This window comes from Crinia signifera, chromosome 2, assembly GCF_055691185.1.
Source record: "Crinia signifera chromosome 2, ASM5569118v1, whole genome shotgun sequence".
NCBI lineage: Eukaryota > Metazoa > Chordata > Amphibia > Anura > Myobatrachidae > Crinia > Crinia signifera.
In genome coordinates, this window is record NC_139218.1 from 17,388,192 (window position 1) to 17,412,876 (window position 24,685).

General features: G+C 44.8%; 1 protein-coding gene across 1 annotated transcript; it reads left to right on the top strand.

Moving 5' to 3' along the window:
• The first annotated feature begins 278 nt into the window (after positions 1–278).
• Positions 279–21,855, top strand: RIPK4 (receptor interacting serine/threonine kinase 4). The gene is made up of 8 exons (XM_083171654.1): positions 279–623; positions 10,337–10,628; positions 14,482–14,630; positions 14,891–14,940; positions 15,815–15,973; positions 18,038–18,144; positions 18,427–18,679; positions 18,962–21,855. The coding sequence occupies exons 1-8, from the start codon at positions 442–444 to the stop codon at positions 19,888–19,890; spliced, it is 2,121 nt and encodes a 706-aa protein (XP_083027780.1). The 5' UTR covers positions 279–441; the 3' UTR covers positions 19,891–21,855.
• Positions 21,856–24,685: the final 2,830 nt, after the last annotated feature.

Genomic DNA, 24,685 nt, shown 5'->3' on the forward strand with positions numbered 1-24,685 from the left:
CACAAAGACAACATGCAGCAGTGAGTGTCCCTAGAAATATATTTTTTTAAATTCAGGCAACTATGTCTTGCATAGAAGTATATACTGTACACCTTATGTGGGTGAGAGGGGTGAGCCACTTCCGCTGCATGTAATTAATGGAAATGTAAGAAAGCGGATTGCAGTTTAATTGCACAATGAAAGAGTCACAGGTTGGTCTGTCCCGCAGTTAGCACTTGTGGCCGCTGGGTGGCAGCACAGCTCACCTGTGACAGCTCCATAGCACAGAACGGCAGGAGGTGCAGCGGCAGCAGGTAGGACGAGTCAGGAAATGAGGTCAGCAGCAGCACCTGGTAATGAGGAACACACCTTACTGATCACCTGGGCAGGAGCCGCTGAGCTCTCACACAGTCAGACAGAGCTGGGGGGAGAGGAGGAGGAGAGGACACAAGGTGCAGCACCATGGACAAGGAGGGACCTTCCCCATGGGACATGGGGCTGCTCAGGACCTTTGACTCAAAGGAGTTCTGTGGGTGGGAGAAGATCGGATCTGGGGGCTTTGGGCAGGTTTATAAAGTCAAACATGTTCCCTGGAAGACGTGGCTGGCGATCAAGTGCCCTCCCAGCCTGCATGTGGATGAGAAGTAAGTGCCGGGCCACTGTGTGACAGCTCAGGGGGAGTGCAGCAGCCAAAGGGTTTATGTAGAGTCACTCCATGGGGCTGTGCATGCAGCTGGGGCTATAATAATGTGCATGGGACTATATATATAATTGTGCATGTGTATTTTTAATATTGTGCATATAACCGTATCTATAATGTGCATATACCTATGTCTATCTATAATAGTGTAGCCGTATCTGCATTATACATTATTTTATATATATGATGTGTGTGCCTCTATTGCATTGCTATATCTGTGTATGTATAATGTTGTGCGTGCAGCTATATAATGTACTACAGTTGTGTATGTATAATGTTGTGCGTGCAGCTATATAATGTACTACAGTTGTGTATGTATAATGTTGTGCGTGCAGCTATATAGTGTACTATAGTTGTGTATGGATAATGTTGTGCGTGCAGCTATATAATGTACTACGGTTGTGTATGTATAATGTTGTGCGTGCAGCTATATAATTACTATGGTTGTGTATGGATAATGTTGTGCGTGCAGCTATATAATTACTATGGTTGTGTATGGATAATGTTGTGCGTGCAGCTATATAGTGTACTACAGTTGTGTATGGATAATGTTGTGCGTGCAGCTATATAATGTACTACGGTTGTGTATGTATAATGTTGTGCGTGCAGCTATATAATTACTATGGTTGTGTATGGATAATGTTGTGCGTGCAGCTATATAATGTACTATGGTTGTGTATGGATAATGTTGTGCGTGCAGCTATATAATGTACTATAGTTGTGTATGGATAATGTTGTGCGTGCAGCTATATAGTGTACTATAGTTGTGTATGGATAATGTTGTGCGTGCAGCTATATAATGTACTATAGTTGTGTATGGATAATGTTGTGCGTGCAGCTATATAATGTACTATAGTTGTGTATGGATAATGTTGTGCGTGCAGCTATATAATGTACTATAGTTGTGTATGGATAATGTTGTGCGTGCAGCTATATAATGTACTATAGTTGTGTATGGATAATGTTGTGCGTGCAGCTATATAATGTACTATAGTTGTGTATGGATAATGTTGTGCGTGCAGCTATATAATGTACTATAGTTGTGTATGGATAATGTTGTGCGTGCAGCTATATAATGTACTATAGTTGTGTATGGATAATGTTGTGCGTGCAGCTATATAATGTACTATAGTTGTGTATGGATAATGTTGTGCGTGCAGCTATATAATGTACTATAGTTGTGTATGGATAATGTTGTGCGTGCAGCTATATAATGTACTATAGTTGTGTATGGATAATGTTGTGCGTGCAGCTATATAGTGTACTATAGTTGTGTATGGATAATGTTGTGCGTGCAGCTATATAGTGTACTATAGTTGTGTATGGATAATGTTGTGCGTGCAGCTATATAGTGTACTATAGTTGTGTATGGATAATGTTGTGCGTGCAGCTATATAGTGTACTATAGTTGTGTATGGATAATGTTGTGCGTGCAGCTATATAGTGTACTATAGTCGTGTATGGATAATGTTGTGCGTGCAGCTATATAGTGTACTATAGTCGTGTATGGATAATGTTGTGCGTGCAGCTATATAGTGTACTATAGTCGTGTATGGATAATGTTGTGCGTGCAGCTATATAGTGTACTATAGTCGTGTATGGATAATGTTGTGCGTGCAGCTATATAGTGTACTATAGTCGTGTATGGATAATGTTGTGCGTGCAGCTATATAGTGTACTATAGTCGTGTATGGATAATGTTGTGCGTGCAGCTATATAGTGTACTATAGTCGTGTATGGATAATGTTGTGCGTGCAGCTATATAGTGTACTATAGTCGTGTATGGATAATGTTGTGCGTGCAGCTATATAGTGTACTATAGTCGTGTATGAATAATGTTGTGCGTGCAGCTATATAGTGTACTATAGTCGTGTATGGATAATGTTGTGCGTGCAGCTATATAATGTACTATAGTTGTGTATGGATAATGTTGTGCGTGCAGCTATATAATGTACTATAGTTGTGTATGGATAATGTTGTGCGTGCAGCTATATAATGTACTATAGTTGTGTATGGATAATGTTGTGCGTGCAGCTATATAATGTACTATAGTTGTGTATGGATAATGTTGTGCGTGCAGCTATATAATGTACTATAGTTGTGTATGGATAATGTTGTGCGTGCAGCTATATAATGTACTATAGTTGTGTATGGATAATGTTGTGCGTGCAGCTATATAATGTACTATAGTTGTGTATGGATAATGTTGTGCGTGCAGCTATATAATGTACTATAGTTGTGTATGGATAATGTTGTGCGTGCAGCTATATAATGTACTATAGTTGTGTATGGATAATGTTGTGCGTGCAGCTATATAATGTACTATAGTCGTGTATGGATAATGTTGTGCGTGCAGCTATATAATGTACTATGACTATAGTTGTGTATGGATAATGTTGTGCGTGCAGCTATATAATGTACTTTGACTATAGTTGTGTGTGTATATTGTTGTGCGTGCAGCTATATAATGTACTATAGTTGTGTATGTATAATGTTGTGCGTGCAGCTATATAATGTACTTTGACTATAGTTGTGTATGGATAATGTCGCAGATGGCTGTAGCTGGGATAGTAGTGTCCCTGTTGCTGTCGCTGTGTATTGGACATTGCAGCAGGCTTGTACCTGGCTGTACAATGTCATATTGTGGAGCTGTACAATAAGTCTTGTTGTCGGTGCAGGTTTGCAATAACACCCTGCTGTCTCCTAGGCAGGAAGTGTCCCTGTGGGCAGAGGCTGTGCCAGGCTGAGCCCCTGTGTTGGCACTGCTCTGGGAATCAGGGGAATGATCTATTTCGTGTAACTGAGTTCCCCCATATTCCGCCACAGCATTATATATTTGTACGTTCCATGTAGATTTTTCTCCTGTTGTTGTTATTATGTGTCGGGGGAATTCCTGCTAGTAGATAATGTAGTTGGCATCTGTAATTTGTGTCTCAGACTAGACCAACGTCAGAGCGGGGTTCTGTGCCCCAGAGATTGGGCAAGGGTGATCTTACTGCCAGCCTTCGGACAAGATGGCCTAATGTATGGGGGCCTTTATGGTCAGTGCTGGGGGTGAAGTAGATGCGACCTGGGTGCTGCCTTTATATTATAGCTTAGCTTCCTGAACGGGAACCTCAAGGCCTCCAGTCCCAACTTACCAGGATTTAAGTATATCCATGGTTTAGCACATATGGTTACAACAAATTGACTGGGGTACTGATTAAATCACCTGTGGCCAAGCATGGATCCTATACATAAATATGGGGGTGCCTTGAGAACCAACTTGTGGGAACCTCTGTATATTAATGTCTGACATTGGCTGCTAACATTGCATTTATCGGTTATATATTCCTGGCACTCACTGGAGGATGATTGTTCTCTGTACAGCGCTGCGGAATATGTGTGCGCTATATAAATAACTGTTAACAAATAAAGTTGATGCGTTTCACTGGAAAGGCCCTCAGTACGGTATCCGGTCGACGCATGAAAAGATTGACATAAGGGTTTCTTTTTTTTTTTTTTACCTTTTCATACTTTTACCATCATTGTGGCCTCCGGTGAACGGTAAAGCGCTCCGGGCGCAGCGGTGAACGTATAGGGAGCCCCCTGGATGATCTACAAAATGAAACCAAAAAATAATTAAACTTTTTTCACTTGTTGACAATTTCCTTGTTCAACCTTTTGCTTGTGTTGACCCTATTGTCTGTCAACCGTGTCCATGTCAACTATTTGAGGTGAGCCTTTTGACTGTCGAGCCTAACTGCTGAGCGTGTCTGTGTCACAGATCCTGCTGTCACTGGCATGTTTGTCTCTTTAATGCTGGCAAGTAAGCGCATGTACCGGGCGTGCGGGCTGCTGGTTACAGCGACTTCGTAGCCGTCGGCAGCGGTGACTGGCTGGTCTGCTTGCTCACAGATACTGAGCACATTGGGGTGCATGGCCAGTCCCCAGTACTGTCTGATATCCAGGGGGAAATTTACTAAGATGGGACTTCTATGTCACATGGGATGTTGCTATGGGCTATTTAACACCTTCTAGAACATAATAGATAGTATCTGTTTCCGGAGAGTTGCCGCAGGCAGGACTGTCGAGGTCTGGTAGATTTGCTGTTGGCAGGACTGTCGCGGTTTGGTAGATTTGCCGTTGGCAGGACTGTCGCGGTTTGGTAGATTTACTGTAGGCAGGACTGTCGCGGTTTGGTAGATTTGCCGTAGGCAGGACTGGCACGGTTTGGTAGAGTTGCCGTTGGCAGGACTGTCGCGGTCTGGTAGATTTGCTGTTGGCAGGACTGTCGCGGTTTGGTAGATTTGCTGTTGGCAGGACTGTCGCGGTTTGGTAGATTTGCCGTAGGCAGGACTGTCGCGGTTTGGTAGATTTGCCGTTGGCAGGACTGTCGCGGTTTGGTAGATTTGCCGTTGGCAGGACTGTCGCGGTTTGGTAGATTTACCGTAGGCAGGACTGTCGCGGTTTGGTAGATTTGCCGTAGGCAGGACTGGCGCGGTTTGGTAGAGTTGCCGTTGGCAGGACTGTCGAGGTCTGGTAGATTTGCCGTTGGCAGGACTGTCGCGGTTTGGTAGATTTGCCGTTGGCAGGACTGTCGCGGTTTGGTAGATTTGCCGTAGGCAGGACTGGCGCGGTTTGGTAGAGTTGCCGTTGGCAGGACTGTCGAGGTCTGGTAGATTTGCCGTTGGCAGGACTGTCGCGGTTTGGTAGAGTTGCCGTTGGCAGGACTGGCGCGGTTTGGTAGAGTTGCCGTAGGCAGGACTGGCGCGCTTTGGTAGAGTTGCCGTAGGCAGGACTGGCGCGCTTTGGGAGAGTTGCCGTAGGCAGGACTGGCGCGCTTTGGGAGAGTTGCCGTAGGCAGGACTGGCGCGCTTTGGGAGAGTTGCCGTAGGCAGGACTGGCGGGCTTTGGGAGAGTTGCCGTAGGCAGGACTGGCGCGCTTTGGGAGAGTTGCCGTAGGCAGGACTGGCGCGCTTTGGGAGAGTTGCCGTAGGCAGGACTGGCGCGCTTTGGGAGAGTTGCCGTAGGCAGGACTGGCGCGCTTTGGGAGAGTTGCCGTAGGCAGGACTGGCGCGCTTTGGGAGAGCTGCCGTAGGCAGGACTGGCGCGCTTTGGGAGAGCTGCCGTAGGCAGGACTGGCGCGCTTTGGGAGAGCTGCCGTAGGCAGGACTGGCGCGCTTTGGGAGAGCTGCCGTAGGCAGGACTGGCGCGCTTTGGGAGAGCTGCCGTAGGCAGGACTGGCGCGCTTTGGGAGAGCTGCCGTAGGCAGGACTGGCGCGCTTTGGGAGAGTTACAGTTGGCATATGAAGTTACCACCGCTTTAATAAGAGTGCTGTAGACCCTGCGGTTCCCTTTCCGCAGGTAATACATAAGGCCCGGAGTCCCTGTATTTGTCTCTCTTCCGTTGTTTTTATACCACCCAAATATCCACCTGCTGCAGCCAATGAAATCTCAGCTCACAACTCCAGTGTTTTGCTTTCTGCTTCTGCCAGGGGTGGAGGGAAATACTTTGTTACATCTTGTTTCACCCACTGGAGAAGCCTTTATGTCTTTAAGAACTTAATTGCTGAGCCGAGTACGAGCTTGTGTCTTGCAGAGGAACAAAAATACAGCTCATTAAGTCATTGTGAGATTTGCGACGGCCCCGAGGCATCGCCAAACTACCCGCAGGACTTTGATGGATCTCTGTATTTATTTTGTCATATAACGTGCCTGAGGTGGAGGGGTGGCGATATGTTACTGCGGGCAACGGCGTAGTATCATCTGTGCGTTACTTAGTATAATCTGTGTGTTATTTATTTTTTATAGATATTTATTGGAGTATTTTTATTAAGGGATAAAAATACATTGTAACTTCTACAACTATATTATGGGGGGGAGGGGCGCTGTCTATGTCACGTAGCGAGTGTGGATACTTATGTCGACAATTAATAAACTGATCACTATTGGTCGACAGGCAAAAACTCGACATGCATTAGGTGGAAACAGGAAAAGGTTGACTTGAGTTTTTTCTCATGTCAACCCCCCCCAGTGGTCGGCCCCTATTGACTGTCAACCTAATGGCCGCATACCCAAGGAACATTCTTACATTTATTGCAGTAAATTGGAAATGTTCTTGGATAGTGTAAGCTGTGTACCGTTGGTATTGTATGTCATGTCCGGTGTTCACTAAATCCTAGAAGTTTCTCTTTGCACGTTGCCATATCTGTGTGAGAGATGGTCACACAGTCCTAGTTTATGGTCTGATGTTCTTTAGGAGAAAAACCTAGAAGTTTCTCATTGCATGTTGCCATATCTGTGTGAGACTTCGTCACACAGTCCTAGTTTATGGTCTGACATTCTCTGGGGTTTGTAAATGAATATATAACATGTAAATAAAACCGAAATACTGTCTATAACAAAATCTGTGTGCACTGCGGCGTACGTAACACTCTCGTATACACTTTCCCACCTGTAATGGGGGTTCCAGAACAAACATACTTTTTTACATATATTTTCCCACTGAGAAAAACACCACATTCGTCAATCCCTGTGTAAAAGACGCACGCCTACTTAATTAAAGTGCTTTCGGAGATATAACTGCACGCTCTTCTGCCCAGACACGTCTCTCTCTCAGGCTGATACATGTGCCCCAAGATATGTCCTGGAAATATCCCAATAAATCTCTTGCTGACATGCGATGTGCACAGACGCTGCATTTAAATGCCCTGATTGTGATGTATATGCCTGGGAAGGCCGTGCATGTGCTGGGACTGTGCGCTGCAGGTTGGGGTGCTGCTGGGGGGGCGGGGGGTCATTGTAAGCTAATTCAGCCAAAGAAAGGACCCAACTCCGCAGGTCTCCAGCTAGTATAAAATCGTTATTGTGTAAATGCAGCACAACAAAGGGGTTTGGACGGAATTCCCGGCTGCATTAGAAGTGGCTCGGCACTCGCATTTCAAAGATCTGGATTCTTGTTGAACTGTTAATGAATGACCGTAAAGGTTGTGGAGCTTTGCTGGGATTTGTAGTCTCCCTTACTGTGCAGGTCCCCCCCCCCCCCCCCAGGCCTGCCCCATGTTTGCAGCCGTCCTGTGATGCTCTGTTCCTCTGGAAAGGTTTGGGCACACCTGTGAATAAGTGGCATACCGTCCCTGGGTCAGCAATGCCTCGGGTCGACAGTCTCTAGGATGACGGCTATTGGTCGACACCTTAAAATGGTAGACATACCATAAGTTGACACTGGCAGACGTTGACACACTGACGTGGTCGACACTCCAAAAGTTGACACACGTTTTTCGAGTTTTTTTCCCATGGTGTACATGTTGACATATGTCGACACAGACAAATAAAACGCGAAAAACCTGTGTCTACTATGTCCATGTCAATCATTTTAGGTGTCACCCCCCCCCCCCCTATACCATAGCCAGAATAAGGTGCATGCAGAACGACACTTGCACAGCCTTTCCGTGGCCTATCCTGCGTCTCCATCATTACTTTGTATCCGTGGCCTATCCTGCATCTCCATCATTACTTTGTATCCGTGGCCTATCCTGCATCTCCATCGTTACTTTGTATCCGTGGCCTATCCTGCGTCTCCATCGTTACGTTGTATCCGTGGCCTATCCTGCGTCTCCATCGTTACTTTGTATCCATGGCCTATCCTGCGTCTCCATCGTTACTTTGTATCCGTGGCCTATCCTGCGTCTCCATCATTACTTTGTATCCGTGGCCTATCCTGCATCTCCAGCATTACTTTGTATCCGTGGCCTATCCTGCGTCTCCATCATTACTTTGTATCCGTGGCCTACCCTGCATCTCCATCGTTACTTTGTATCCGTGGCCTACCCAGCATCTCCATCGTTACTTTGTATCCGTGGCCTACCCAGCATCTCCATCATTACTTTGTATCCGTGGCCTACCCTGCATCTCCATCATTACTTTGTATCCGTGGCCTACCCTGCGTCTCCATCATTACTTTGTATCCGTGGCCTATCCTGCATCTCCATCATTACTTTTTTGGGTTTCAATGATGACACCTGAACCTGTTGACTCCTAATTAGTGTACCGCGCTCCCTCGCTCGGCACACATTACCCTTCCCAATCAGAGTCCACGGGGATGGTAACGTAAAAAAAATGTTGTCGACCTATTTTTATATCGGACTCCAAGAACTGACTGGTATAGGTTAATTAAATTCGAGTCCATTATACGCATTGCTATGCAGCAAATGTCCTTTATACATATATTCTCTGTACAGTGCTGTGTACATTGCTTTATAACGGATATCTCTATCCTTATTGCCCAGCCCCTGTGCTCCCCTACTCTGTTTCCCTCTGTATCGGTGTCCTCCAATCTGCCAGCCAGAATGTAAGCTCATGCGAGCAGGGCCCTCTTTCCCCTTGTGGGTCTTGTGCATGTTATCCTCTGGGATGTAAAGTTCTGGTCTGGTCTATTATTGCCCTGTTTGGTTGCTCTTGTGATATGTCATTCTATCCCGGGAGTGGTCAGGCCCCCGAATTCTGCCACTTCCCCAGTAAAGGGACCTACATTTCTGACCATTCCGTGTACTTGGCGAAGTGTTACAATGAAACATCTCGGTCGCTTCTCTTGTGCGAATCCCGGTGACAGCTGCAGCGTTAGTAGGTGACTTTCTGTATTTGTGGGGGGTGAAAGCCTTTAGGTAGGGAACATGTTCTCAGCAGTACACTTTGACTGTGTCCATGTCGGCATTTGGGGGGAAAAAAAACTCATGTCGACATTGCCATAGTCAACCTTGTGTCGACCTTCCAACCAGTGCCGTCTTTCCCATTTGGCCTAATGGGCAGTTCCCCAGGGGCCCAAGGATTCTAGGGGCCCATCCCAATGGGGAAGATGGCACTGCCCCAGGGAGCAGCTGCGGGTGGCGGGCTGGAAGCTTGTAGCACTTATTTGCCAGGTGGCAGGGCAGGAAGCGCTGCTGAATTTGAAAATATATTGAAAAGACTGGCTGGACGCTGATTGGCTGAGAGAATTCAGCCAATCGGCGTCCGGCCAGGCTTTTCAAAATCAGCAGCGCTTTCCGCTGTTAACATGTTTCAAAATACCGGTATTCTGTTACCGGTAAATTGAAAATGGAGCTTTCACATTGCAGCTGTCCCGGTTTTAAAACAGTAAAAAAAATGGCAATATACCGTGTTAAAGCTGCAATGTGAAAGGGGTATGAGCTGATATATCTTCCTATATCTCTGTACCTTTGTAATATTTATTCTCCTCCTGTTTTCGTATTTCTTAAAGCAATGAGATATTATTGGAGTTACATAAAATAAGAGGCACCTTTTTTAAATCCTTTGCATGGACTGTTGGCCACTGGCCAGGATTATCTAAGCACCCATTCCCAGTATTAAATATGTAGGTAAATGGAATATCCATACACACTTCTGTATTAAACCGTATATTTAGGAACAGATGCAAATTTAGTACAACGTACAGAATAGGAATTTTGTACAAGTTGGCAACAGTGATTTTGTTTGTATTTGCCAGGGGGTCATAGTTTTGTCTTGGGTAGTCTTAGCTTAATGGCTGCCGTTGTCAGTGGGTCTGGTAACTTCAAACATTCTAGAATTTTGAAAAACAATGAAATAACCAAAAAAATAACTATTACACATAAGGTTTGTAGCACCATACTGATCTCTGGTTGCTTTACCTCTCTGCAGGGAACGCATCGAGCTGGTTGAGGAGGCCAAGAAGATGGAGATGGCCAAGTTTCGCTGCATTCTACCGGTATACGGCATCTGCAGCGACCCGGTTGGTCTGGTCATGGAATATATGGAGACCGGATCTCTGGAGAAGCTCTTGGCTTCAGAGCGCTTGCCGTGGGATTTGAGGTTTCGGATAATTCATGAGACTGCCGTAGGGATGAACTTTCTTCATTGCATGAGCCCACCGCTGCTTCACCTGGACTTGAAGCCCGCAAATATCCTGCTTGATGGGCATTATCACGTCAAGGTAGGTGCCAACCATCAAGGAGGCTTCTGTCAGATTCAATAGCTACTACCAATTAATCTAGACCCCCAAAGCTGGTCTTTAATTCCCACGGTCAGGTATAGACAAAGTGTCTCCAGCTGACCCATAATGGCCGTTCCTCCAAACAGCTGGTGGAAAAATGACATTTAAGAACTGATTGGCTGGTACTTTATCTCCCCATGCTGTGGTACATCTCACCCCTTGTCAGTTACAAGTATTTGTTAAGTTTTGGTTATTTAATATGCCAGATCCTGCTCTTCACAAGTCCTGAAGGGTCTCCAGATTACAAAATTCCATCCCTTTATTTCATTGATGTTCCTCATTAGAATAAGCGGTGTATTGGGTTTGAGGTGGACTTTATTTTGGAGAAATGTCTCTATTTAGCGAGGCCTTTATTCTACGTCTGCGTCTTTGTTTGACTTTTACGGCCACAGTCCTCTTCCAACCAAACGTAGAGACTTTCCCGATGCAGATCCATCTGATGTTTGTAGCCCTGGTCTTATTCCTCACCACCCATGCCATAGATGAGATATGTAATACGCTTTTATGAAATCTGTGGAGGCTGGTTATCATGGTTGAAAACGTGGGTACAATCTAGTTGCAGCATGGCTGCAGCCTCCACCAACTGCAGTAACGTGGTGGGAGGCCGGATCGGTCCCCTGTGTGTGTGTGTGTGGTCAATTTAAAAATAAGCTGTAGTAAGTACATCGGAGGTTTACACTGCAATTATAACCGCACCGGGCCTGGAATCTGGTTGCATGTATCGCATATATGGGCTGTACAATTATATCTACAGCTGCAGATGGTTAAGAGAAGGCTCGGTGGCATTTGTTGGATGGTCATTTTAGCAGATGGTGCTCCATAAATCGAGGCTTTGATTTTGTTCCACGTTTTCTCTCCATAGATTTCATATTCAGATTGGGTTGAAGACGGTTTAATTAAATGACCTCCAATGATCTCGTAAGGCGCGTTCCTTCTCAAACCATGCTGTACGCTGGATTGCTCACCGCCTCGGTTACTCTTAAGTGGGATATGCATCAAACTCTCCAAAGAATGGACAATTGAAGAAGTTGCCCATAGCAACCAATTGACTTCTAGATAGCATTTACCTAGTGCATGCCATAAAATGATTGGTAGTAGCTGATTGGTTGATATGGGCAAATTCTCTACCCTTTAGAAGAGTTTGATAAATCTCCCCCAAAGTCCTGGTTCCTTGACCACGAGGAGATGTGGTGACTTGTCCACTGTCACAAAGGGCCTTATTTTGGTTCATTCTTTCTGACAAAATCCTTCTTAGATGGACAAAACCATGTGCGCTGCAGGGGGGGCAGATGTAACATGTGCAGAGAGAATTAGATTTGGGTGAGTAATTTTGTTTCTGTGCAGGGAAAATACTGACTGCTTTATTTTTACACTGCAATATAGATCTCACTTTGAAGTAAAACCCCACCCAAATCTAATTCTCTCTGCACAAGTAACACCTGCCCCACCTGCAGTGCACATGGTTTTGCCCATCTAAGAAGGATTTTGTCAGAAAGAATGAACCAAAATAAGGCCCAAAGAGAGGACTATCTTGGGGTATGAAATGGGTTGTCCATTAATTGTTGAGCGATTGGCTTCATTATTGTGGATTTAGCTCTTCTGTGGTTCTGAGGAATGTTCATCCTGTCCGTGGACTAGTATCTTGTGACATAACTGAGGCATGAGGTACTTGGTGCTTCATATTCGGGTTTCCCTTGCATCTGTATCCCTTCGTCACCCGTATCATTTGTGTCATTTAAAAGTCTGAGTTGGCAGCTGTGCTCGGTGAAGTCATCTGTTCCTGGTAAGCTAATAGCCTCGGTATTCGTGCTTCAGCCTTGTTCCCAGCAACTAGTAGTCCTGAGTGTTGGTCCTGCCCACAGAGGAGGTAGTCCAGGGGCCCTGCCAGACTTGACTCTGGATAGGACCATGTGAGCTGATGTCAGTGATCCCCCCACAAGGAGATGGATCCTCCTTCCTTGTGTAATTGGAGAGCGAGTACCTGCCAACCATCTCCTAATGGTTATTTTTCAAACTCCGGGTCAGATGCACTAAGTAAAGTGGAGAATGATAAACAACCAGCCAATCGGCTCCTAACTACCATGCTACAGGCTAGGTTTGAAAAAATGTCAGGCAGGAGCTGATTGGTTGGTTGTTTATCACTCTCCATTTTATCACTTTTGAAGCTTAGTGCATCTGTTCCTTTAACATGGCAGTTAGGAGCTGATTGGCCGATATTTTATCTCTTTACAAGGCTTAGTAAATATACCCCTCAATTTGTTCTTGTAATTGTTCTATTTTTACATAACCCAGTGTCCCGGCTGCAGTGATGCACTTATTAGATGTGTATGCTTGGAATGCCCTTTAGGACTGTACAAATATCACTGCCTCCTTATAATAACAGCTGAGTGAGTCACCTGGAATACAGAGGACAACGTCTCTCGCCTTCCCGGCATAGTTTATTCACTAACCCGTCCTGTCGCCCGACAGCGTCTCTGACCCGTCCTGTACTCACATCGTGGAATCCGAGAGCAGAAGGTTTCATACTGATGCCAGGCACATGAGCCGGTGGCAGTGCGGTCTGTAGCTATTATTAGACAGATGCCTCTTTATTACCGGAGAGGATGAGTCCGCGTCCTGGTCACCACGATTACTCGCTGTGCCCCAGCATCACGCACCAGTTTGAGTATCTTTGAAAAGCTTGGAGAGAGAATACCAACCGAGCAGCTCCTAACTGTCAGTTTACATACAGTGGGGGAGACGTGCTAAGCCTTAGCGAGTGATAAAGTGTGTGGAGATAAAATACCAGCCAACCTGCTCCTAACTGCCATGTTACAGACTGTGTAATAGTCTGGACAAGCGGGTTTTAGAGTTGCGTGTTCCTTTCACATTACGCAACAGTCCGTCTCCTCCTCTGTTGTGAAGTCACAACGGCTGTGCCGGGGGGAAAGCAGAGTTCTCCCTTCTCTGATATCACATGTTCCTGCGAGCCGTCTGCATTGGGCAACCAGTGTGCAGCATCAGCAAATAGCATCAGTCGGTATTAAGCATGTTGTCCGGTACGAGAGTAGACTGACAGGCGTTCACTTCTTTATAACCTATAAGAATATATTTGCAAGATTTAGGGGTCTATTATTTAGGTAATCAGCTGTTAACTGTCATTTTTTTCTAACTCTGCATGTAACTTCCCAGTTAGGTGCTGATAGGCGGCTGCGTTATCACAGACCACACTCATAACATATTGGCTTCTAGTGTACTGTGGTGACTGCCATCGGCCAATGTCCATGGGAGCAGCCATATTTAAAATGTGACGGTGGCCAAACTATTTATGATTAAAAATATCATTTTGCATGGGTATTGTTGAGCAATAAAGTTTGGAAAACAATTTTCAGACGTTACCGTTGGTTTATTTACCAATAAAGCTTTAGATAAAATGCAGCACAATGATTCTTTTTTTTATTTTATTTTTGTACCGTTTTTTTATTTTATTTTGTATTTTCTTTTATTACCCATCTTATTATTATGTAGCTAATGATATGAAGCCGCTGTATAGACATTTGAACACTGAACTGTTTGCCAGCCAGTTCTAGTTCAGTAACTGTTCAGAACTTTTTAGTGATTGTTCATTCCGAGCCCATGTGTACTAACCGCCCATGTATACCTGATGGTTAATGGTACATTCAGAGCAACTGTTCCAGCAGCGACCGGTTTATCCCCCTGCAGCAGTCATGCCGGAGTTCTGCCTGTATTCATGTTTGGGAACTGATCGATTGCACCTCACTCACGGTCTTTTCTGTCTGTTTGTTCATTCTAGATCTCCGATTTTGGGCTCGCGAAGTGGAACGGGCTATCTAATTCTCATGAACTGAGCCTGGACGGGATCTGCGGCACCATTGCCTATCTCCCACCAGAGCGTTTCAAGGAGAAGAGCCGCTGCTTCGACACCAAGCATGACGTCTACAGGTGAGAAGATCCGGAGGTCAACCCTTGGGCTTTTATGGAAAGTCTTCATTCAATTTGTAATGGAGCTGTATGCGTTGGAACGGCATGGCTTCCTGGTTCTAAGACTTCCATTTATTACTTAATAAGTTTTGGGGAGACTTTACTTGTCCCATCCACACTTCCCTAGTGCTTATATTGGTCCTGTTGCCTGTTTTGGTTGATCGTGTTCAGATATTTTATTGCGTAGAGTTTAATATCTTCTTTTTGTTTTCATTGTCCAGTTTTGCTGTCGTGATTTGGGGACTCCTTACTCAGCAGAAACCCTTTGCAGGTAACCACCTAATAAGTTGACCTATTACTTTCCTTTCTTAGTACAAACTTGCAGGCTGTAATGTTAATTTTCTCAATGGCCACTGGTCGCACGACGACCGTAGCCCTTGTGGCTCCTTATAAATAAACGTACTACTAGCCCTAGCGCTTTCACCAAACACTCTTCTTGTGCCTTACTGGCCGTTAGAGGCAAACAAAATGGCTGACGATGGGCCCATCGCCTACAAGCCGTCTTTCAACTTTTGTGATGTTACTGGTTTAGTCACAGACTGCATTCTCATGAATATTGGTTCTGCCCACAAAATGGCCGCCTTCAAAGGTTGTAGCCACACGTTTATGGTTTCTTATTTATTTCCAGAGGATGGAGTAACCATGCCTCTCGGTTTAGAACACGCCCACTTCAGTACTCGGGCCCTGTTTTGCTTTCAACAACCCTGTAAGGGAATTCCCACTGGCAACTGGGTATTTGGGGACTGACTGACTAACTTACCTTCCCCAGAATTAGCGGCCTTTAGTAGCTAATCCAACCATGTTTGTGTACGGTTTCCATTCTATGAATACAAAGGGAAATAAAATCTTATAGTCTGTATTTGTGTGTCTGCACACCTTTTAAAATAAGTTTATTTACCACGCTCCCCCCCGCCAGCAGTTTCCGGTGGATTGTGTGCTTAAATCCCAGGCAAGCTGAGGCACAAGCAGCTACACGTTTGCCGGCTGTCCCGATGGTTAGCGTAATGCTTTAAGTGCTGAGCGTGGGCAGTAGAGAAGAATGTACCGTGTATGTGACTGAAGAAAGTGATTTATGGTACTTTTCCTGTGTTTTTGTGTTATGTTTCTTAATTGCCTTCTTTTTTTTTTATTAACTCTTTTTGTAGAGGAGAAAAACATTCTGCATATCATGGTGAAAGTGGGCGGTGGCCTGCGGCCCGACCTGTCGCATATCCCAAGGTCCCGGCCTTCGCAGTGCGAGGAGATGATCAAACTGATGCAGCAATGCTGGCACGACAAGCCTGCCAGGCGGCCTACATTTCAAGGTAAGGGGGAAACCTACAGCAATTTTTTTTTTTATATCCTTCACGGTGGCCAAATTCTATTAAGGGGGGGTGTAACTACCATAGGTGCAGAGGTGCAGCTGCTATGGGGCCCAGAGCTGAGAGGGTCCACCTTCCCTGTCACAGTTACATGTGTTATATACAGGGGTGTAGATACCATAGGTCACTGAGTATAGCTGCTATGGGGCCCAGAGCTGAGAGGGGCCACCTTCCCTGTCAGTTACATGTGTTATATACAGAGGTGTAACTACCATAGGTGCAGAGGTGCAGCTGCTATGGGGCCTAGAGCTGAGAGGGGCCACCTTCCATGTCAGTTACATGTGTTATATACAGGGGTGTAACTACCATAGGTGCAGGGAGTGCAGCTGCTATGGGGCCCAGAGCTGAGAAGGGCCACCTTCCCTGTCACAGTTACATGTGTTATATACAGGGTGTAGCTACCATAGCTGCAGGGGGTGCATCTGGTGTGGGGCCCAGAACTGAGAGGGGCCACCTTCCCTGTCACAGTTACATGTGTTATATACAGGGTGTAGCTACCATAGCTGCAGGGGGTAAATCTGGTATGGGGCCCAGAACTGAGAGGGGCCACCTTCCCTGTCACAGTTACATGTGTTATATACAGGGGTGTAGCTACCATAGGTGCAGGGAGTGCAGCTGCTATGGGGCCCAGAGCTGAGAGGGGCCACCTTCCCTGTCAGTTACATGTGTATATACAGGGGTGTAGCTACCATAGGTGCAGTTGCTATGGGGCCCGCAGCTGAAAGGGGCCACCCTACATGACTACATTAATACATTTTGTATAAATGTTTCACCGTTGTAGGTATATATGGGCCCTTACAAACTTTTGCAATGGGGCCTAAAGATATCTAGTTACGCCACTGAATTCAATACTACTGTGTGTAGCTCAACGTGTTCCTCCCGCTATTTATCAAGAAGTAGTCGCTGACTAAGCTTTTACCGTAGTGCTAAGGCAGACTTCTGCTGCTTCTAAGCTTTACAGATGAGGAAGCTTTCGGAGTACAAGTACTTCTACTTGAATAAACAGTGAGATACGTGTGCGAGTTATCTGGAGTGTGTCACAGGGGGAAGAACAACTTCCTTCACACACTGACACTTGAAGTTGAATAAAAGTTTAAGCAGACCCGTTGCCAAATCTGTTTCTTGGAGGTTGTCGGCAGTGTTTGCAGGCTCCTGCTTTGTGTGTTTGTGTTGATATTTTTTTTCCGTCAATCGAAAATGAATCGTGCGACTGAGCTTCCTGCAGCTGATCCTGGAATGTGGACTATCCACCGCCGGCAAGTCCTGACAATGCTGCTCTTGTGTCAGGGATGACTCTGTTACAACACTTTACTTAACGTGTTAGTACATCAGTTCTGAATGTTTAGCCCTTTCTAAAACCTAGGCTGGTAGAGGTCAGGGTGAAAGCTTCTGGAGTTTTTATTTTTTAACTGCTGCGTTTCGGCCCTAAGGTCATATCGGACTCCTCGTTACAAGTAATCGCCCATTAAAAAGACAAATTAACATTGTTTCGGCTTACTGGTTGTTAGTCATGTCGTTTCTCTGGAATTTGTTTTTGTACACGCTTGCATGAATATAGTGATTTTCTCAGGGCATTGGTAGATATTAATGACCATGGATGAAAGATTGAACATCTTGTACAGATCCCCTTGTCCGTAAATTGATTCCTAATCATGAATAGGAATGAGTGGATATCTCTTGTACTGTTACCTTTGTCCGGGAGAAACAAAGTATGACCTCATCAAAATGTAAAGGTGGACGTCTGCTAGGATTAGTATACAAGACCACCTCACTATTGGCTGATTTAAGTTCGCTATGCAAATGTGCTAGACAGGGAGCTGTAGCACAACATGTGTGGGTGTTTTTTTGTTTTTTTTTACCGTTATTTCACAATTTTGAACTTTTGGGGGGTTTTTAACTTTTTTTTTTTATTATTAATACCGTTCACATGACTTTAGCCTGTTTGGCTGATTAATGTGTGTCAAATATTTAACCATTTATTTTTTTTCTCCCCCCCCCACTAAATAGAAATTACCTCCAAGACAGAACTGCTGTGTACAAAACACGAAAATGACACCAGTCCAATTCCGTGCTCAGATACTATGGCGAGTGTTGCCCCAGAAACAAAACAAGAGGTAATGAATTATAAATCGTGTAAACCAGAATTTGTTTCAGCATAGCTGACCTCCTAATAATTCAAGAGAGGTCATTGTTCTGTCCATCAACTGGGCTAGTACACACCTCCAATCTTTAGGCCACACCCCTTTTGGCCACAAGAATTAAAAACGATCCATTCTTGTTGGAGTTTACATACATTAAATCTATGCATTAGATAATATTGTAACCTGCAGGTTGTGTAGTTACTGAGCCATGATGCCGATATTGGTCTCAATGTGACTTTTTTTTTTCTGTTAAAGGATTTGGCCAAACGTCCAGAACGCGAATGTCCTACTCCCGTGTTTGATAAAGACTACAGCCTCTCCGAACTGCTCTCCCAACTGGATTCTGGGATCTCCCAGACCATGGAAGGACCAGAGAGCCTCTGCCATAGTGTTTCTGAACCGGAGCTGGCACCAAGTGACAAACGCCTTTCCGGAATCTCCTCGGATTCCGCCTTCTCGTCCAGAGGATCCCTCTCCTTGTCCTTCGATAAAGATTGTTCGGTAGCTGGTAAGTTTTGCTAGTTTTGAGATTGTTTGTGAACGGGATGGTATGGTGACCATCTTTGTGTTGTGTTAGCTTACGTGTCATTGCCAAAACGCATGCACATGTCTTCTCCAAAATGAGAAGGTTTTTATGGAGACCTTGTAGGACCAAGTCCATACAAAGCATATAATATGCACAAATATTAGTCTTTGTTACAGAGTTATTTTAAAAGTGAATCATATGGTACTTAAACTTCATCCGATGGACTAATTTCCTCCTAATATATTTTATTTTCCTCCCACTCAGACCTTAGCACCACAGAGATCCAGAAGAAGAAGCTGATTGATGCCATTTTGGCCGGAGACAACGCCAAGCTGTTGAAAATTCTGCAGCCTCAAGATGTAGAATTGATGTTGGATGGTAGGTCCAGTCTCCTTCACCTGGCTGTGGAGGCTGGGCAGGAGGAGTGCGTCAAGTTGTTGCTTCTATACAATGCCAGCCCCAACATGACCAACTTGAAGGGCTCCACTCCGCTTCACATTGCTGCGGAGAAGAAGCTGAAAGGCATTGTGGAACTGCTCCTGTCTAAGAAGATCAACATCAATGCCAAGGACGAAGACCACTTTACCGCTCTTCATTTCTCCGCCCAGAATGGTGATGAGTCCATAACTCGGGCCCTCCTGGAGAAGAACGCCTCCATGAGCGAGGTTGACAGTAAAGGCAGAACACCTCTTCACATAGCTTGCCAACATGGCCAAGAAACAATCGTCCGTCTTTTTCTCCGGCGGGGGGCCGATATCACCATCAAGGGACTGGACAACTGGGTGTCCCTGCACTACGCCGCCTGGCAGGGACACTTAAGTATCGTGAGGCTTCTGGCAAAGCAGTATAAGGCTGACCTGAACTCCCAGACCTCTGACGGCAGGACCCCCTTGCACCTCGCTGCACAAAGAGGGCATTACAGAGTGGCTCGGACCCTCGTGGAGCTTGGCTGTGACGTGAACATTCCAAACATGCACTTGAAAACCCCTCTGCACATTGCGGCTGAGACTGGCCACACCAGCACCGCACGATTGCTCGTCCACCACCGGGCCGAAATCAATGCCACCACGGCAGAGGGCTACACGGCTCTAGACCTAGCCAGCCACCACAAGCATTACTCTGCTGTTAAGCTTTTGATGGATGAAAGATCGAATGCTCAAGAGGAGATGGTCTTGTTCGAGGAAAGTGTTTAACGCCACATTTTTTGAGACTTTTCGGCCCAAGCTTGTTTCCCAAGTCCATTGAGAGGATGAACATTTTTATGCTCCTCACCGTTTTCAGTTGTGTAATAGACTTTACTCCAAATATCTTAAATTGGTTTCCATGGTAATGTCTCATTTTACCGCACACGCATGTGGACCTTCCAAAGATTCATCAAGTTTTTGTTCTGTTGCTGCCGTAAAATATTGTGGGGGATGGGGGGGGTTATTCCATAAGGAAGGAAAGCCAATTTAAGATGAGACTTTGCCAAGGACATAATTATCTCATTAATTTTAATGATCACAGTCCGGTTCTTGGAGTGTCTTTCATTTTATTTGAAACATTTCTGCATAGTTCAATTTTTTTTTTCAAGATATGAAGATTTGTGGGTCTTGTATTACTCTCACTGTTAGTTGTGGTCTTTGTCCACCGATATTGGTGGAGATGTATCATGTCATGTGGAGTAGACCCAAAGCAACCAATTAGTTTCTGTCAATTATTTTGCACAGTGTTCGGAATTTGGTTGCTTTGGGCTTCTTCGCTAGGTCTTTCTCGAAACCTTAGTGCAGTGGTTCCCAACCCTGGTCCTCAAGTACCCCCAACCGTGCACGTTTTCCAGGTCTCCACACACAATCACAAGTGACATACCATATATACTTGAGTATAAGTCGACCCGAATATAAGCCGAGGCACCTAATTTTACAACTAAAAAACTGGGAAAACGTATTGACTCAAGTGGGACCCTCACTCGAGTATAAGCCGAGGGGGGTATTTTTCAGCATAAAAATGTTCTGAAAAAGTAGGCTTATATTCGAGTATATATGGTAATAAGCTCCACCTTTGGATCTTTTAAAATGTGTCTGAATAATGAGTGCACCTGCCGGGTGACTTGGAAAACGTGCACTGTTGGGGCTACGGGAGGACCAGGGTTGGGAACCACTGCCTTAGTGCATCCCACCCATAGTTACATAAAAGCTAACCAGGAAATAAGTAACTATGGATACATGTAGGATCAATGATCCCTCTTATGTGGTTTTAATTATTATTATTTTTTTTAATCTGTTAGAAGAGGAATAATTGGTTACACAAAACTAAAACATACAAGTACCTTGTGGTAACAACACTCCGAGGTTTGACAGTCAACGACAATTGTTTGAGGGTTTTTATTGGTGGTGGGGGTCAATCGTCAAAAGCAGTTTTCTTGAAATAAGCTGACGTTTGTAGATCTCCACATCAACTTTTAAAAGTTTACCAAATTTTTAGCTTTATTGGCCTTTTCGTGTCATTTTCCGGCTTCGGCAGGATACGTAGTATCCTTTCTGTTGCCGTGTGGTTTTCCCAAGAGCTCATTTATATCTTCCAGACAGAGTGGTTTGTTTGTGTAGGCCTTGGATACAACACTCTGCCGCTCTGTGCAGTAGATACCGGTTTGTGTCCGGTATGTGTCTCTGTGATGTATCGAAGGTCAACATAAAATCAACTGCATGATATTCTGCAATACAAACACTTGTGCTTGGTGCAAGCTTTTCTGTAACCAATTCAGGAATTCATGTAAAATACTGTGTTACTTTATGGTGGAAAACGCATTTAAGGGGCCTTCAGTAATAGCCTGTGAGGTGCAGGCAAGGGCGAGACACCAGCCGGTAATGATGACCAACTGGTTAAGAAAAGTTGAAATGTGATGTTGCTATTGGCAACCAATCCGAATCTACTTCTTCTTTATTTGGCACCCTCTAGAACAGTGATTTTCAACCTTTTTACCTTGCGGCACACTAAATAAGATTTTAAAATTGCCAAGGCACACCATGAGATCCCCACAGGGCAAAGTACATTGGCTCCCACAGGGAAAAAACAAACCTATTGACCCCCATATAAAAGAAATTACACTGGTCCCCACAGGTAACATAAATAAAATACATTGGCACTCACATGGAAAGAAGAGACCCGTAAATAACAGTTGAACTGGTGGTGGCTGTAAACTGGTTTGGGCATCACAAGATCTGGGGGCACACTTGAGAACTGCTCAAGGCACAATAGTGTACCATGGCGCAGTGGTTGAAAAACACTGCTCTAGAAGATAGTAGACAGGATCTGATTGGTTGCAACATCACATGTGTAGTAGAATTCACATCTTAGTAAATTTCCCCCGTAATGTCTGATTCTGGTTCGGAAGCAAAGCAAAATTGTAATTGATAAAACCATATTGCAATGCAGAGGGGGCCGATTTTTTTAAATATGAGGCTTAGAATTGGGAAAGGGCAGGAATTAGCTTAAGCCTGCAGTGTAAAAATACAGCTTTATAGCATTTGTGGGCTGCATCCAAAAGCAGCCAGTATTTACCCTGCATGCAAAGTAATATTTGCATTGTATTGTCACCTGATTTGCACAGGTGTAAACTTATTCCTTTTTGCTTTGCCCCCAAATCTGAATGAGCCCCATGGTTGACCTTAGCTGGTTGTTTTTTTTTTTTTTTCCTTCGTGGTGTAATGTAAATGAAACTGCCCATATTAAGTTCAGTTTAATAAATGCATTTTCATAACGGCAACTGATTTCAGCTGAGGAGGATGGAAAAAGCATGCTGGGAGTTGTAGTTTTCTTAACCCACAGCATGCACAACACACAGCCTTGCGATCCTGGCTGGTGCTTAGTGTGTTAATGGGGACCGCCTGCTCTCTTCTTACCGGGCGGTTAACTCCCTTTCACAAAATTACAGGAGGCGTTAGGGCCTCGCCTGTGACTGATTTGTGTGTACACGTGTCTGTTTGCTATTGCAAATCCATGTAATGTTATCTCGTTTCCCTAAACGAATTGCTAATTTAGGGACTCACGATTTATTTTTGTAAATGACTGTAATTTGAATACGCAGTTGCTATGAATATACTGTGTATATCGCGTATAGCTAGTCTTGCATATAACACACGTTTAACTCTTTCTGTGACAGAACGTTGGTTGAATGGATGGATTGTGTATGTTTTAATACACCCTTTGTTTTTGTATTGTGTTTTTTTGTTATCTCTCAGACTTCCGCTTTGTATTCCAGGAATTTTTACAAATAAAATATTTTACTACTGTGGATGAAACTTGTCCTGTGTTAATATAATATTATTATTATTATTATTATTATTATTATTATTAATAACGCAAGACCGCGCAAATTGATAGGAAAGCCATCTACTCGGAGGTTGGACGTATTATCCCGACTTGCGCTAGATAGAGAGTTGTAACGAAACAGCGCAATTGTACAACAATGAATAATTACCACTCTCTACTCTTAAACAAACAAAGTATACTATGCGCTCTCCTTCTAACAGAAATTCTGCAAGTATGCAGAGATCTGTCTTTTGTTTCACCCTGTGTGGTACTGAGTGATGGGGTTATTAATTGGTTTGTGTTAATCAAAAATGATCAGAAGTGAGTCAATATATGCAAAGCACAATTGCTTTATTAATGGGGTTAACACAAAGTGTGGGTATAGGTATCCCAATGCGGGATAAGTCACTGAGAGGGAAGAGGGATAGGGGAGGGGGGTTGTTAGTGGCAGCACTGTTGATAGTGCTGTACTGTCTGTGGTAACCGTATGCGTAACTGCAAATGCAGGCAGGAGAGGGGAGATAAGTCAAGTGGTTGCGTGGAGCACAGGGGGTGGTGCAGGGGGCTGGCGTCCCGTCCCCCCGCAGTGCACCTCTCACCTGTGATCTGTCGGCGGAAGGTCCCGCGGCGTTCCTTGGAGATCTTCTCAGCCGCAGTACATACAGCGTATGGAAGACGCTGTGTACTCGGCTCTACAGTGACGCGGTGGAGCGCGACTTCCGGGTCCCGGCGCCTGGTTGCCAGGGAAACCGGAGCCGCGTTCAGGAGCGTCTGCACTGTAGGCTCAACTCCCAGCCGGGAGGAGACTTCGGTGTGGATGAAGGTGTGGGAGCAAGTGTTGCTGTCCAACGCGTTTCGACCGCTGTGCGGTCTTTTTCAAGGATGGTGCTGCGTGCATCAGGATGGTTATTTATAGCAGTTGATTGACACGCCCTCTAGATCTCTGATTGGTACTGGTGCAATAGGGGAGTGTTCATGGCGAGGGTGTCTGATTATAGCCACCTGAAGTGAAGATTGCAAATTCAGATTGCCTGGTGTGTGGCTGTCATGTTCAAACATGCGCAGAATTAAAATTCCTTAAAGTTATTATGGTACAAGTGTGTTAAGAGGATTAATCCATGATGGAGAGAATATCCAGTCAGCCCAATGTACCATTATTAAAGTCAATGTTAAGGCCCAAGGGGTGTAGAGTCTTTAAGGTGAATATCCAGAATAACTCTCTTTTATTCAGGATGTCTAAGTGATCCCCCCCTCTCCAGTTAGTGTCAGGAGCTTCTATTGCTGTAAACACTAATCCCTTGGGGTTAGAGTTGTGCATGTCTTTAAAATGCATAGACACACTGTGTTTGGTGTAACCTATTTTTATGTTACGAATATGTTCGTAGAGTCTTACTTTGAGGGGCCTCGTGGTTCGGCCTACATATTCCTTTCCACAGGGGCATCTCAGGAGATATATAACCCCCTTGGTTTCGCATGATATCTGGTGTCTGTGTTTAAATGTGAGATTAGTAGTGGTCGAGGTCCAAGTGGGTGAAATTTTGGTGGAGGGGTTGCTCAGGTTCTTACAGCCCGCACATCGGCCGCAGTGGAAGAACCCTTTCTTGTCGGTAAGGGTGGTTTGTCTGCTTACTGTTGGTTTAATATGATTTTTGACCAGTTTCTGTCTTAAGTCAGGTGCTTTACGAAATATGAGTCTGG

Bases quoted from the DNA above. Each gene is read 5' to 3' on its own strand.
- RIPK4 (XM_083171654.1), top strand. From the start codon at position 442: ATGGACAAGGAGGGACCTTCCCCATGGGACATGGGGCTGCTCAGGACC. The intron at 624-10,336 runs GTAAGTGCCGGG...ACCTCTCTGCAG, and splicing joins AGCCTGCATGTGGATGAGAA to GGAACGCATCGAGCTGGTTG. The intron at 14,941-15,814 runs GTAACCACCTAA...CTCTTTTTGTAG, and splicing joins TCAGCAGAAACCCTTTGCAG to AGGAGAAAAACATTCTGCAT.